The following is a 16,161-nucleotide window of genomic DNA, read 5'->3' as shown; positions in this document are numbered from 1 at the left end:
CTACCCAATAGGATGAACATCCCTTTGTTTTTGGCCAAAAGATTGGTTTCCATTTGTCCCTCATTTTGTTAACTGGAAAATCTAGTATCAGTCTGTTTTCTTCTGATCATGTGAGAACTCACCAAAATGTTATCAAAGGATCTACTTTAATCAGTCAAAATCCCATATGTGGATGGCACTATATTGGGAAAGGTTTTTATAGGTAGAAACTTCCAAAGTTGGTGACCATGATTTTGGTTTAATTTCTTGCAAAGACAGAATAGAATAGAATAGAATAGAATAGAATAGAATAGAATAGAATAGAATAGAATAGAATAGAATAGAATAGAATAGAATAGAATATTTATTGGCCAAGTGTGATTGGACACACAAGGGAATTTATCTTGGTGCATATGCTCTCAGTGTACATAAAAGAAAAAAAATAAGTTCATCAAGAATTATAAGGTACAACACTTAATGATAGTCATAGGGAAACAGTCAATATAAATCTTAAGGATACCAGCAACAAGGTTACAGTCATACAGTCATAAGTGGGAGGGGATGAGTGATAGGAATGATGAGAAGATTAATAGTAATGTAGACTTAGTAACTAGTCTGACAATGTTGAGGGAATTATTTGTTTAGCAGAGTGATGGTGTTTGGGGAAAAACTATTCTTGTGTCTAGTTGTTCTGGTATGCAGCGCTCTATAGTGTCGTTTTGAGGATAGGAATTGAAACAGTTTAGGTCCAGGATGTGAGGGATCTGTAAATATTTTCACAGCCCTCTTTTTGACTCGTGCAGTATACAGGTCCTCAATGGAAGGCAGGATGGTAGCCATTGTTTTTTCTGCAGTTCTAATTATCCTCTGACGTCTGTGTCTGTCTTGTTGGGTTGCAGAACCAAACCAGACAGTTATAGAGGTGCAGATGATAGACTCAATAATTCCCCTGTAGAACTGGATTAGCAGCTCCTTGGGCAGTTTGAGCTTTCTGAGTTGGTGCAGAAAGAACACTGTTGTGCTTTTTTGATGACGTTTTTGGTGTTAGCTGTCCATTTTAGATCTTGTGACATTGTAGAACCTAGAGATTTGAAGTTTGAAGGTTTAATTGACTCCAGGTGTAAGAAACATTCATCTAATATACTTTTTAAATACATGCAGATAAATGGTCTCTTCATAAATCCATTTATTTTTGTTCTGCTGTTTCTTCCATAAACATGTTCTTGGATCAGCAATTCTCAGTCAATTGTGACATGCTAAGATATACATTTTATGGGGAGAATATATGTGTTCCAATTATGTGGCTCTGGGCATCTTACATTTTTAAACAACAATAAACACAATTCAAATCAAACAACCAAAGCACCCTATTCATTGACTGCTACTATTGTTTCTATCCAATTGTTTCTATCCGTCTTAACTGATTTGGCAGGAAGCACATGCTCCGGGTACCATTGGCTAGGTAGTGTGGACTGGCAAGGTCCAGAGGGAGAGATTTTTCTGCCATGGCCCCCACCCTTTGGAACATCATTATCTGGAACATCATTCCCACCGAAATTACACAAATGGAATAGGTGGAGTGATAAGTCTGGCACCAACAGGAGGACAGCTTTATCTCTCCTGTTCTTTTTTTCAGTTAGTCCAATGTGCTTACAGTGAAGAGAAAATTAAAATGGTAACAGCGAAGGAGTCCTAGAGAAGCTTCTTTTTCACATGGCCACTTTAGGACTATCAGACAGATGGAAAAAGGACGCATTATATTGCTGGTAAGCCATTCAGAATTCAAGACTGCATGGGAAAAACTAATTCGCTTGGGAGAAGTTGTCTGAGTTATTTCTCTACGCTAAGGAGTTTGTTTGTCTAACGCGCTACTCTCCATGACCCAATTAAGCAGATCATGTAAACAAGACCAATGAATAATGGGAGTGACTCTCAGACTTCCATGTGCTTCAGCAATTTTTAAAACTTTTCTTTCAGAACCAATACTAATTTACAAGCACCTTCCAGCCCAAGTGTTTTATTAAGGCTTTCACAGTCTGGTATGGGATTAAAATCACATTTTTTCATAAGAACACCTTAAGCACTGTGATATCAACATTAGAAACGAATTTCATTATCCAGTTATTAGTATTAATAATAGTTCTAGTAGTAATAATGTTGCTTTTAATCTACCAATAATTGACATTCTCTGGGGAGTTTATAAAATTACCAAATCAGAAAAATAATCCAGCATACATGTAGGAAGCATGCATCATATATTCATAGGAAATATGTAACACAGGAAATATGGAATGTTCTGAAAGGCTTTTATCCCAGTATGGTGACTACCTATCAAAATATTGCTGAAAAAATATTAATGAGTTAATGCACCAAAAAGCCATCTGTGTGGGTTCCAGGGATGTATTCCCTTATCCTATGTGGGGAATCACAATTAAGAAAACCTTTTTCTTTGTAGGTACCTGACACATCTGATTAGCTGAGGCAACCAGAGAAGGCCTCCATATCAAAAATCCAGATAGATATTTTTGAAAGATGATGTTGCTTAAAATAGTCCGATGCTAAGTATGTGCAATTTTAAAAATCAAAAGGAACACTTTATTTATATCTCACCTTTATTATTTGTATAAATAACTCAATGTGGCAAACATACCTAATGCTTCTTCAACGCTCCTTTTGGCTCAGAAACTGACTAACAAATTGACCAAATTGGCATGTGATCAACTTTTAGCACACTTTATAGCTTTATTTTATTCAATGTCTATGGCCACCCATCTCAAACAAAGGACCAAATGCAACCCACAGAGCAGTGATATTACATGTGTCCAAGATCCAACACCATTGACTACTCATGCAGTTGCATTCTACATCAGCTGAAGCTTCTAAATGCTCTTCATGGGCAGCCTCATAGAAAGCACATTGTAGTAATGCAGATGAGAGGGCATGAATACATGAGTGGCTATGGAAGTTCCCCAAATTGTGCACTGGATCTATTTGGGGCAGGTCCACTCCATCCAAGACTACTGGGGAAAAACCTTGTCACCTGAAAGCCAAAATGTCCAAAGTTACCACATTCAGTCTTGCTAGGGTTGAGACAAAGCCCATTGCATGCCATCCAAGCTTCTATAGCCCCCCAGGCCTGAGGACAGGATATTCACAGCTAACCACTTAGTCCAAAAAGGTGGACTAGTGGTACTTTCCAAACAGTCTTCAAAGTTACCTGGACTCTTGAAAGATTATTGCTTATTATAAGGCTTTTAGAAAGCTTTAATATGCCAAAAGGTAGGTAAGAACATTTGGTAATGAGCAGAAATTTTGTGGGGAAAAAGAACTTTGAATCTCAGTAAGGATTAAGTAAGCAACATGATCATGGAAGTAACATTTAGAGTAGTTTCTCATTAAAGTCTCAAGCAAGCATAAATGAAATTAGAAAGGAAAATGAAAACTCATTATATTAAAGTCATGTGTATTATAAGTTCAGTTTAGTCTTGGATCTGCCAACCATAGTATATGAGTTTTGCCAATTACTTAGAAAATTACTACCACCCAACTACTGATTGCTTAAGAATTTCCAATGTATGAGTGGAAACCAGAAATTAATAGAACATTATTTGTAAAATTTAAAATTTCTTTTTTATTGTCAAAGTAAATATATTTTATGAAGAACAAAAGAAAAATATACAGAATTGTAACTTATGTACACTGGCTTTTAAAGATATTATTTTGACTCTAATTTACATCATCTTTGTGTTTTTAAAAGATATTTTATATAGATATGCAATATATACAATTTTATTTACATACATTCATAGGATGTGAGATAAAAACCAGTCAATAGGAGAGACATTCACATATAGTACACAAATTTCCAGAGGACCAAAGGAATGCATTCCTAGTGTAAAGAACTGGAACTATTGCTCTTAAATGACAACATGGTCTCTGTTTTGACCTACTCAACCCAGAATTGCGGTGTTTTAATTCCCATTTGGTTAACATAAAAAGATAGGGCATGATGCTAAAATTCATTGCTACTGAGCCCCTCTCAAAGCAGAGAACTGCTCACAGCTAATCCTGTCCCATTGCTTTCAGTGAGGTTCAACGATGGCTATGTTTGCTCGGATTTGCTGTCAACGTGACAGCTATGACTATACAACACATTTAGTTTTGCAATTGACTTCACTTGACCCATTGGGGTTTGAATGATCATCTAAAGCTAAAACAGAACAAAAAGCTTCATTAAAAGCAATCCAAATTAAAATGTTGCAAAAATACTGCCACAAGGCCCTTAACTGATTTGTTATGCATGTTGTGTGATCATAGCCTATTCTTTAAAAATATCCAACAACCCTACTTACTACATTCTCGTTCTCTAGAAACATCCTAAAATCAGTAGAGTACAAAAAATATATACTGTATATATAAAAGGAAATGTTGCCTAACATGATATTTTTTTTCTGCTTCGTCAGATTCTCTCTGTGTTGTGTATATTCTCTTTAAAAAAAAAAAAAGGCCCTTAAGACAGCTACCATGCTAGTTGGCTGGAACACCCAATGCTCCAGTTGCATTGCTCTCTGAATAGTGAGTGGCCCATATGGGCACTGAGCATTTTAGTACCACTTGCTGCTGAAATCTCTCAAAGTGCTTTCATAAAACATTCACTAAGTCTGAAGTCCTTCCTCCTCAGCTACTAGGAATATGGATTATGTTCAGTACTGTAAACAATGGCAAATTGGCTCAGCAGGTGGGGGTTTTTTTTCACCCTTAGTCTGGGAAGATTCTATATAAGCTGAGGCAAAAGGATTGGCACAGTTAGAAACTAAGGGTAACATTCCAGAGGAGGTCACATAGATGTTTTTGCAGGAATGGTAGTTGATTTAAGGCTGCCCACAGACCCAAAATCAATGGCAGAGCAAGAAATTGACACAGGATTTCATGCAACTATCCCATTCTCCTACAGCACAATCACAGGGATGAGGGGCACAGGACAGGACACACTATCCAGGGGTGAAATCTACTTACCTTTCTTACCATTTTGGAAGTGTACATGCGCACTTCCAAAGTAAAACGCATTACTTCCTGGTTAAAACCAGGAAGTAATGACACCCGGGTGGGTGGGCAGAGCTTTGCTCCACCATCACTACCAGATCGCCGAACTACCAGCCACAATCACTACCAGATCGCACAATCCGGTCCGATCCGGGAGCATTTCACCCCTGACACTATCTCACTGAAGGATCTATTGAAGACGAATGACAAGCATCATTCCTGGAAAAGAGAGGCATGATCCCTTTCCGCTATTCAATAAAGCAGTAGAGGTGGCCACCCTTCCAGGGCCAGGAGCACCTTTGTAATTTTGAACCATATGTTAGTTAGAAAATGGTCATCGTGCAGGAAGATTTGCCTGTTCATACAGTGGCTGCCAAGAGAGGAGATGGCCAATCACCAAATACCCATTTAACAATACTCAAGACTGGGGAAATGGCTTTCCACTACCACTACCTCAAGTCTCCTGAATATTCTCCACCTCCTCAGCTTATCCATTTTTTTCTAACAGCACCTTCAAGTTCATATCAGATTATGAGGCATTCTTGCATATGGCTTCCCATGGTGGGGGTTATATGTTGTTGTTGTTTTTAAAAAAATATCAAGTTGAGTAGAGAGTCTGAAGCAATGGCCATCACATTCCCTACTTCTGAAAGTAGCACCATAGGTGTGTGATAATTTGAACTTCATAGAAAAATTTCATTCATTTCCTCCACAGCACTGGTCAGCCAAATACACATGCACACATGCAAACACACACCTATCAAATCAATAGCCTACCTTGGCTTCTTATAGGAACAGATTGTCTACGGTTGGATTTTGGCACTGTGACATATAGTGCAGGATTGATGTGCTCCACTAGTAAAGAACCAAAATAAAATTCCTAGATAAATGATTTAATACATTGAATAGATGAATATTTGGCCTTCTTAACTGCTATGGTTGACAATTCTATTCATCTTTGGTATAAATCTTTAATTATGCAAGCTTAACTGTTTAAGACCTTGGGGAAAATATTATCAGATTCTAGTTACTAAATGTGAGAGAATTGCTTTAGCTTGGTCTTCTCCAACTTGACTGTGATGTTTGAGGAATTCTGCAAGACAAATCCACTTATCCACTTGTCCAAGTTGAGGAAAGCCAATTTTAGCTCCTTCTGTGTATCCAATCCAGAGATTATGAATCTGAACAGTGCAAAATGGAGAATTGAGCAAGAAGATACTTCTCTGAAATTTATCATAGTTTTTATATAACCTAAAGAAGGCTTGTGCCTAAATTGTGAGGCAACCCATGCAAAGCCATTATCTCTGGGCTGAATGACAAAAGGTTATATTTTGGAAATAGAGGTGATTGGGTGAAAAGGCATGGATGCCTTATCCTAATTTATTTATTTCCTCCAGCCACGTGAAATGTTACAGGCATTTTCAAACATACTAATCTTTACATGGGACTAAGAACAAGGGAGAGTGAACTCTGCCAGTTCCAGTGAAGCAGCTTCACAACAGAGAGAGCTGGTAAGTCTGCAAATGGCAGCAACTGATAGGCTCAGATATGGTGTGCACACAATCTGGAAAAATCTAGGATTTATTCAGACTAGGACAATCATTCCATACACTGGTTTATTGCTTAGTTTAATCAAAGATCCGCCTGTTGGCAATCCCTTCTTTCTATATGCAGACATACTCAGTCACTCACGTGCACATATTGCTGACATGTTTCTTCTGTTCTAGCTAGTGAACCAAACACCAAATTATTGTATCAACAGAAATGAACTCATGAAAATGACGTGGATTTCTTTTCCAGTTCAAAAGGAAATTGCTCTTTCCAAAGCGAACAAACAGGCCAACTTAATAATATTAATAATGCATTTTTTTTAAAAAACAAAAAACCTCATGATGAATAGCCCCGTACATGAGCAAAAGTGCTCAGGAATGCCAGAACTGTAATTAACTAGCAGCAAGTTGCCCATATATTATCATGATGTTGGAGCTCAATTGACTGAAAATGAAATGCTGTAATTCTCAAAAAGAAGCGGCAGCGGCAGCAACAACAAGAATTAGGGGGGAAAAAGCAAAGTTGGTGAATGATGGGAGGGTGGGAGGAAGGCACATGTGATGTCCTAATGGCAGCGGTTACATGGGAGAGAAATAAATTATCACAAGAAAGGAACAAATACTGCTTGTGGAAGTTCTTAGAGGCATGGTGGAAAGGACTGGACCGGACACATCAATTGACTGAACGCACTGAGCGGCTGCTTCGTGGAAATCGATGGACTTTGACATGCTTGGACAGGTGGTCACTCCGTGCAAATTTCTTCTCACACACAGGACACTGATATGGTTTCACGCCAGAGTGGGAACGTCGATGTCGAGAAAGTTCATCTGATCGTGAGAACCTGGAAGCAAATAAGAAAAGATTATCAGTGTGATGCCTTCACCTTTAGGCGGTCATCAATGTACAGTATATAAAAACAGAACCAAGAATATTTAACATTATGATCGTTCTTTCAAAGAAATATTCCTGGAGAATATTTTTTTTCTTTTTATGGCCTTGTAATCCCTTGTATTGGGGTGGAGTTGGGGTGACTGAATGGAGCTGAACATTTACCGGTCAGATGCCCTTCCTGATACCTATGTGGAGTTCGCAGCAGATATTTACTCTTTGTACTCTGATAGAGAAACGTCTGTTGCTGCCTAGGACTAAACTCTCAGTCTCTGGAGTATAAAACAAGTCTCTTCATCTCTAGGCTATCACACCACTCAGATGAAGAATACTTCAAAAATCCTGCCAAATCAGGACATTTTTTGGAAAGTACTCGGGGAGACAATTGGCTCAAGATCCATATATGGAAAGAAAGTCATGCAAACAATATCTGAAACATTCAATATCTGAAACATTGTCATTTCAAAGTGAGTTATTTCAGAATTTGAATTATTTCCATCCTACTGTTTAATGGCCATTGCTTTCAATATACACATATACTATGTACACACAAACACACAAAAACCAAAACAGAGAGAGAGAATGGCAATTATAAGGGATGCTATGAAACGTACCTCTACCTGGGCAGAGGTAAATCTCAAATGAACATTATGCTACTCACGTTTTAATAAGCCCCTATTATTCATACATTGCAGACTATAAAACAGCGATTTTCCACAAGCTTTTTAGTATCCATTTGTTCCCATCTACCCAAACAGTAACAGACCAATCTGTTTTATTGCAATATGGTTAAGGCTTCCCTGTCAGTTATGTCTGACTTTAGGCACAGTGCTCATTTCCATTTCTTGGCCAAGGTAGTCAGCATTGTCCGAAGACATGGTCATGTGGCCAGCATGGCTATATGCCAAAAGCACATGGAATGGTGTTACCTTCCCACTGAAGTGGTACCTATTAATCTATTCACATTTACATGCTTTTGAACGGCTAGGTGGACAGGAGCTGAGACAAAAAATGGGAGCTCACCCCATTGCGTGGTTCTTGGGTCTCGAACCCCGGCTGTCAACTTTCAAGCTGAAAAGAAATTCTTAGAAATTCTTTTGAAATCCACATTTTTGCTAAGAAAAATTCTAAGGACTTTTTTTTCCTTCTCTCCCCTCCAAAAAAAGATGGTTTGAATTTTCCATTTCCTACGATAAAATAATTGCTGCTGTCACCTGCAACAAATCTGAGGTAAAGAAATAAATTTCCTCTGCTTCAAGAATGGGATTTTCCCCACAGAAATTGCATAGACATTTCCAATGTATCATTTAAACTTTGTTTTAAGAGGATAAAGTTAGTTTTTTCTTCAAGAAAAAGATGGAACTTCTCTTTGCTACCCAGAAGAGAACTTGACTTTCCAAACGGAAAGACTACTAACAATTATGTGACATTTTTATTACTTTTTGTATTTTATCTCTATTCTTTAGGGAATTAAAAAATTACCCCTGCTAAATAGAGTTCTTGTCTATAGTTTCTCTAATATTTATTAAGCATGTTTGAACAAAATATTTCTTAATGCTTATAATTTGACTTTAGGAGCAAAACCTCTTGGAGAAGGGAGGGAGAAGGTTCAGGGTATGTGCTACCTGGCCCATGAAAAGAAACATGAGTTAATATGATAAAAATATATTTTGTATCATAGCTAAGCCTTCAGTTGATCAGGTAACAACATTGCTATGTTGGCATTCAGTTTGCTTGAAAAGATCGGTTTACTATAACTACAGAAATAAATTTGCAGCTCCTTATGTGCTTGCAGCATGTACCCACCCAAACATTAAACATAAGATACGAGTAAAAGCCTTCAAATTATTATATAATGGTCTCTGAAGTCAGAAATGGACAATGTGTTTTATAAACGGATTTTTCCTCATTTAGGCTTGATTAGGTATTAATACACAATCATTATCTTTCATTTATGAAACCTTATAGGGGTGAGTTCCCGTTACTTGTCCCAGCTTCTGCCAACCTAGCAGTTTCGAAAGCACGTAAAAATGCAAGTAGAAAAAATAGGGACCACCTTTGGTGAGAAGGTAACAGTGTTCCATGCGCCTTTGGCGTTGAGTCATGATGGCCACATGACCACAGAGACATCTTCGGACAGCGCTGGCTCTTCGGCTTTGAAACGGAGATGAGCACCGCCCCCTAGAGTCGGCAACGACTAGCATGTATGTGCGAGGGGAACCTTTACCTTTACCTTTTTATAGGGACTCCAGATATTATCATCTTCCATTTTTACTATCCCGTGTTTCCTGACCACTTCTTTTGCCTTTTTCTTGATAGGAAATGTATATGTTGAGGATAAAAAGACAGCTTTGCAGCACAAGCATTTGAATAGTAGCAGCAGGAGGTCCCAAGCAAAGGAATTAGTGCTATTAAATATGCTAATTGAAGATTAGTTTGTAAATTGCCTTGTTTCTCTGAGCTACTCTTCTCAGAAGACGCTGGTGTCATTTTTCTAGGAATAGGGAAGCAATAAGTAATCAATTTCAGATCTGTGAATCAATCTAAAAAGGTTTTTGTGCATCTCTTGGATCAACTCCAAGGCATTTAACTGATCTGGAGAGTCAATTATTTCTCCTAATGAGATTCAGTTAGCAGAGCTGCATTAGAGTAAAAAATCTGATGTCTAAAGTAGATTAAAAACCCTATTACTCCAGAAAGAGTCCTTAGTATTAATCATTATGTTAGTTGCTACTGGCAGAGTTAACTGCCAGAAAGTCCACTGAAGTCACCAGTTCTCCAAGGAACACAATTTAAGAACTGAACGAGCAAAATGTTTAACATTCCTCACAGGTATCTTTATAGGGCAGTAGTAAAAAATAGTGGAAGGACAAGATTCCATGCTGGATCTGCGCAAAAACATCTCTCCCAGAATAATTTTGGAACGAGTTTCACATTTTTAGTATTTTTAATTAAACTCTCCTATGAAATTGAACAGGACTCTCATAGACATACATCTAATCTTCTGAAGAAATTGCTGATATGTTTGCAGTTCCAAGGACTGTCACATCTCTAAATTTGCAAGCACTGGCTCCTCAAATATCAAGAAAGTGAAATTAAGACTAATTTCATAGGTGAAATATGATCCATGGAATGGAGTTTAGGTGTGTGAAATGCAACAGATTCCAAGCAGAATTTTTGAAAATGGAAATCACATATTGTTAATTCTATCACTTTCAGTACTTCCACCAATCTTTTACCCTTTACTTATCTCTTGCATTTTATATTTGCCTAGTACTTTTTCTGTGGCAATAACATCAGTTGGATCTTTTTAAAAAAATTACATTGGGAAAGAAATCATGGGAAATTATTTATCTGGAAAGGGAAATTTTTCATGTAACTGCTGTTTAAGAACCCCATAATCGTACAATGATTACATAAACTATCAATGCAATTAAAAAATAATTAGTGTTGGAAGTGCAACCAAACCCCAGGCTCGTATTACCACATGTAATGGACATGTCCAAAAGCAAAAAAATACTGGACTAAAATACACACCTGGCTAGAAAAAATAATAAAGGAACATATAGATTTAAAACTGGAAATATTTCTGGTGGCCATCATACAACACAAATACAGTAAAAGAAATGCATATTTAATGATACATGTGTTAACAGTAGCCAGAATGATGTTTGGACAACATTGGAAGGGTGAGAAAATCCCCACAGAAAAAAAGATAATAACAAAAATTTTAGAATGTGCAGAAATGAATAAACTAACATTTGAAATTAAAGAAAAGGAAGACACTAAATATTTTGAGGTATGGGATCTGTTTTATCGATGGTTAAATAAGAGAAACAGGAATTAGAACTTCTAAAATTACAAGAGAAAGAATAACTTTATTATTAGAGTTGATTACTGTAATTTTGATTAATTTTGATTAGTATTAACAATTAATATGTATTAATATTATGAGGGAAAAACATTGTTATTATGAGATTACTATTAGAGAATACTATTATTATTACTACGACGAATATTACTCAAAAGAATTTTAACCAGACAACACACTGTCTATATGGATTTTGAACATGTTGCTTTTTCTATTTATATTAATTTTTAAAAAAATTAATCAGGGCTAGCAAAGGAGTTAGCTTAAACAACTGCTTTGCCAGAATAATTGTAATCATGTCATACAACATTATACTACCTTGTAAGCTTTCCCAATCTGGTTGGGCTAGAGTGCATATATACTGTAAGGATGGAGGAAGCTGTTTTACATTTGATCAGAGCAATTTTATCTATTCAATTCAGGGTTGTCTCTTCCAGTCCCCAGTTTCCTAATCCTTTCACTTGGAGAAATGGCTCCTGAATGTAGGACATTTTCATGCTGAGGAGTTGCAATACTATATACGGTTAAGAGGTGATGTGCTACCTGAATATCCCAAAGGTGCTTTTTCAGGAGGCAAGTGGACTTTCTTGTTTTTTCTTTTGAAGACGTTTCGCTTCTCATCCAAGAAGCTTCTTCAGCTTTGACAGGATAGTGGGGAATGGAAGGATTTATATTCCTTGCAGATAGCTGATAATTTGCATCCTTTTAGAGGGTCCTTGAAGCACTTGGAGGTTTATCTATGCCCTCAGGGTCACCTGAGTAGTACTCCTGGTTCCTGTGGTCTGCAAAAGCACCTTTGGGACAACCATGACCTGGATGACTGAGAATCTCTACAGATTTTTACCTGAGTGCAGAGGTGGGTTTCAGCAGGTTCTGACCAGTTCTGGAGAACCGGTAGTGGAAATTTTGAGTAGTTCGGAGAACCGGCAGTAAAAATTCTGACTGGTCCCTTCCCCATCTATTCTCTGCCTCCCAAGTACCAGCTGATCAGGAGGAAATGGGGATTTTGCAGTAACCTTCCCCTGGATTGGGGAGGGAATGGAGATTTTACAGTATCCTTCACCTGCCACGCCCACCAAGCCATGCCACGTCCACCAAGCCACACCCACAGAACTGGTAGTAAAAAAATTTGAAACCCACCACTGCCTGAGTATATATATCGCAAGACAGATCTCTACAATCTGCCAAAACAGGGCTCCTGTTGCTGCTGTTGGCAGAGGCAAAATACTGAAAGCAAAAAGAGGCCCTGCTCACACAACAGAAGACCAAAAAAAGGTGGAAGAAAGTAGTAGATGACCTCACAGACTGATATCAGATTTCCTGATGTTTCCTGAACTCTTTCTCGCTCCAATGGGATTAGCCCACCCCACTGGCATCAGCAGAAGAGGCCTTTACTGGATCCTGTCGGCCAAGGAATTTCACCTAACAGGATCAAGGAGAACAGTCTTCTCTGTCATGGCCTCCCGCCATGAGAATGTCTTGCCACCAGAGGCAAGATCCATCCCCACCCCTCTGGCCTTCTGGAAGGGCCTTAAAACATGCCTCTGCCGGTTGGCTTGGGCCCATGATGGGCCCGCCACTATGATAGAAATGGTTGATTGAATGAGAAACAAAATCCCATCACCACCACCCTTCCCCGGTACCATCCATTTCCTTGATTTTCATCTTTTATTTATTTGTTGCCAAACTTAAATTTTGATGCTTTTGGATCTGTGCTTTTATACTATTGTAGGCCATCCAGAGCCACTCGAGACAGCAAAAAGGGTAGCATGTAAATTTAATAAATAAATAAAAAACATCCAGGTTTTTCGAGCTGGTGAGCAAGTATCAGGAGTGGAGCTGCTAAGAAAAGGAAAACACACACACACAAACACATCAATCCTTCCATTCCCTAATAAAGCTGCTACCAGATGCCTTGCCTGGCTCAAGATTTAAATAAGAAAAGCAAGGCTCTTCAGAAAAGCAGAGACAAAGGGCCTTTTGTACTTTTGTAGTTTTCAGAGTGTTTCTTGTTCTAGTACCAATGAGATGTTGAAGAAGAACTCTGAGCTCTAAAACACACCAGGAAATGGGATCATCAATCTCGCACCTATCTGTTTCAGATTTCCTTCATTCTTCTGTTCAGCTCTGTGTTACCCTGGGCTTGCTTAGTGGGGGTGAGAAAGAAAGTGGGGCTGATATTAAGCCCAGAGAATGGTGACAAGAGCAGTTTTATTTATTTTTTTCTATGGAGGGTAAGGCACAAACAGAATTGGAGGTAGTACAGTCCAAATTCATTTCAGAAGCAGGAACATCTAATGCAGCCAGCTGTGCTGGCTAGGGAATTCTGGGAGTTGAAGTCCAAAGTTGCTACGGTTGGGAAATATTGAACTCATCTCTTCCATTTACCTATTTGCTCCTCTGTTGTTTTTTTCACCTCATACCTCTGAAAAAATGGGTACCAAGCAAGAGGAGACTCAGTGCCAGGCTGAGGTATGCTAACATCTACCAAGCTATATTCAACCCTTTTCTCTATAAATTATGTTACAGTTGGTTAAGGGCTCACTTGATGCTGGAACCCATGGATGACTGATTCTGGAAAAGATAGTAAGTTACTTCGTTTAAGAAACCTTGGGACAGGGAATAAGAATGTAACTCTGGTGCACTATCCTTATAGAAGGGCTGTGCATCATGAGCAATTAAAATTTAAGTTTCCAAAGACTGTATGGGGGGGGGGGTCATTTGTAATCTCAGAAATATGGCCAATCAGTGCAGACAAGGATATTATAACTTGGTATGTTATCAGTTATATTCAGTGGTGGATTTCTACCAGTTCACACCAGTTCGGGCGAATCGGTAGCGGCGGCAGCAGGAGGCTCCACCCACCTGTCATTCGCTGAAGTGCCGCACGCTCACAGTTCCGAACCAGTAGCGAAGGTAAGTGAAAACCACTACTAGTTATAATGTTTGATTATAACATGCCCAATCACATTGAAAGAAAACCAGGTTGTGCAAAGCTACGGTAAACAATGCTGAACTAAATGGAGCAATGATACAGGTAATCCTTGATTTACAACCACAACTGAGCCCAAAATCTCTGTTGCTAGGCAGTTGTTAAGTGAATTTTGCCCATTTTACGAACTTTCTTGCCGCATTTTCTAAGTGAATCACCGCAATTGTTAACTTAGTAATAAATTTGTTAAATGAACCTGGCTTCCCCATTGAGTTTGTTTGTCAGAAGGTTGCCAAAAGTGATCACATGACCTTGGGACACTGCAACCATCAGAAATATGAGTCAGTTGCCAATTATCTGAATTTTGACCATGGGGAGTTCTGCAACAGTCATAAGTGTGAAAAACGGTTATGAGTCACTTTTTTCTGTGCTATTGTAACTTTGAACGGTCACTAAATGAATAACTGTAGATCAAGGACTACCTGCATTGATAATTAATAACAGGAAACAATTACCAAACAATTAAACAAACAATTAAAAAAAATCAACAAGCTGGCTACATTTGTGTATGTATTTGATTTTCAAACAAGAAAAATAAAGCACAAACTTTGCATTCTTCTTAGCAGTTCTGTTTGTATTCAAAGATACACACTTTGAGTAAATAGCCAGCCTCTATACAGAGCTCTGCTCTGGATTTTCCCTTTTTTTTTCTGAACTCCAGATCATTGCCCTTGGAACCCACATTTACTATCCACAACCAGAAATGCTAGTTTCTAGTTGGGGATAATAATGCTAATGCTTCTATACTGAAACCAGTAATGGTTTGTGGACCTCTGGTATATATATATATTCTTATGTAACATTTTTTAAGCTTCCCAATAATCTTGTGCATTTACTTGGAAAAAATGATGTAAAAAAGAAAGAAAGGAAGAAAAATACCAGAAGCATTTTTAAAAATCTGGAAAAAAAACAGAGGCTTCAGATATATTTATTCCAGTCTTAAAGGTCTCGCTCTCTCTTGAAGCTCCGAAGAAGTAAACCTAACCTGCTGATAAAAGAAAGCTATGTAATTCTAAGCTCAGCTGGCTCAGTCAATTTGACAATCTGACTTTGATGTTCAAGAAGAAGATTCAATTGATGTTGAGAAAGCAGACATCTGTCCCCAAAGAGAGGAACATTTGAAAGAAAAATGCAGCAACTTCCCTTTTTTTGTATAGTAAGGAATTCTAGTGGCAAACATATGGATAGGGATCAGAATAATACTCAAATTCATGTGGGATTAGATCGGAGGCATATGACTTTCTTGAGTATATTTCTCCAGCCGGAAGGAAAAACCTGGAGAAACATCTAAGATTAGCTTCTTGACAATGGCAGCTTTACCCTATGTATCACTTAATCCAGTGGCCCTCAATTTTTTGAGCACCAGTTTCGTGGAGAGAAGGGGTAGGGTGAATATGGTTTTGCATGCTGCCTGCATCTCGCACATACATGGATGGGGCCTTGTTGTTTGCACAGCCCAATTTCTGGCATGCCGCAGACCAGGGGTTGGGGACCCCAGACTTAATCCTTAACTTAAAAGCAATTCTTAAATCACTTGGTTGGTTTGTGTATTTAACAAGTTGAACCACTAAATGTAATGGGAAGAAGGAATAGCCTTGAGGAACAGAAGGAAGAGCTGCAAGATAATGGTCAGATAAAAGAATTCTGAGTCTGGGCCAGAAGTATAATCGTGAGAAAGCATCGCAGACAAGGCTGTCTATCGTTCTCACAAAAATAAAGGGCGTGGGGGAAAGTCCATTCAGATTTGAAAGATTCTGTTACTATAATCTTATAATAAAAGTAAATATTTGCATGCATGAGTTTGACTTCCTGATCTGGTCTATCTTGGAGCGATGAC

The 16,161-nt window shown here is 38.2% G+C and overlaps 1 protein-coding gene across 3 annotated transcripts in view; it reads right to left on the bottom strand.

Annotated features, from left to right (window-relative positions):
* Positions 1 to 3,583: 3,583 nt before the first annotated feature.
* The window catches only part of KLF15 (KLF transcription factor 15), a 30,803-nt gene continuing 18,225 nt past the window's right edge, over positions 3,584 to 16,161 (bottom strand). For all 3 annotated transcript variants that reach the window (XM_058169367.1, XM_058169366.1, XM_058169368.1), the window contains one exon: positions 3,584 to 7,414. In XM_058169367.1, the coding sequence (XP_058025350.1) occupies positions 7,246 to 7,414 (169 nt within the window). In that variant the 3' untranslated portion in view covers positions 3,584 to 7,245. The remainder of the gene's footprint in view (positions 7,415 to 16,161) is intronic.

This window comes from Ahaetulla prasina, chromosome 2 (genome assembly GCF_028640845.1).
Source record: "Ahaetulla prasina isolate Xishuangbanna chromosome 2, ASM2864084v1, whole genome shotgun sequence".
NCBI lineage: Eukaryota > Metazoa > Chordata > Lepidosauria > Squamata > Colubridae > Ahaetulla > Ahaetulla prasina.
This window is presented reverse-complemented; position numbering and strand designations above follow the sequence as displayed.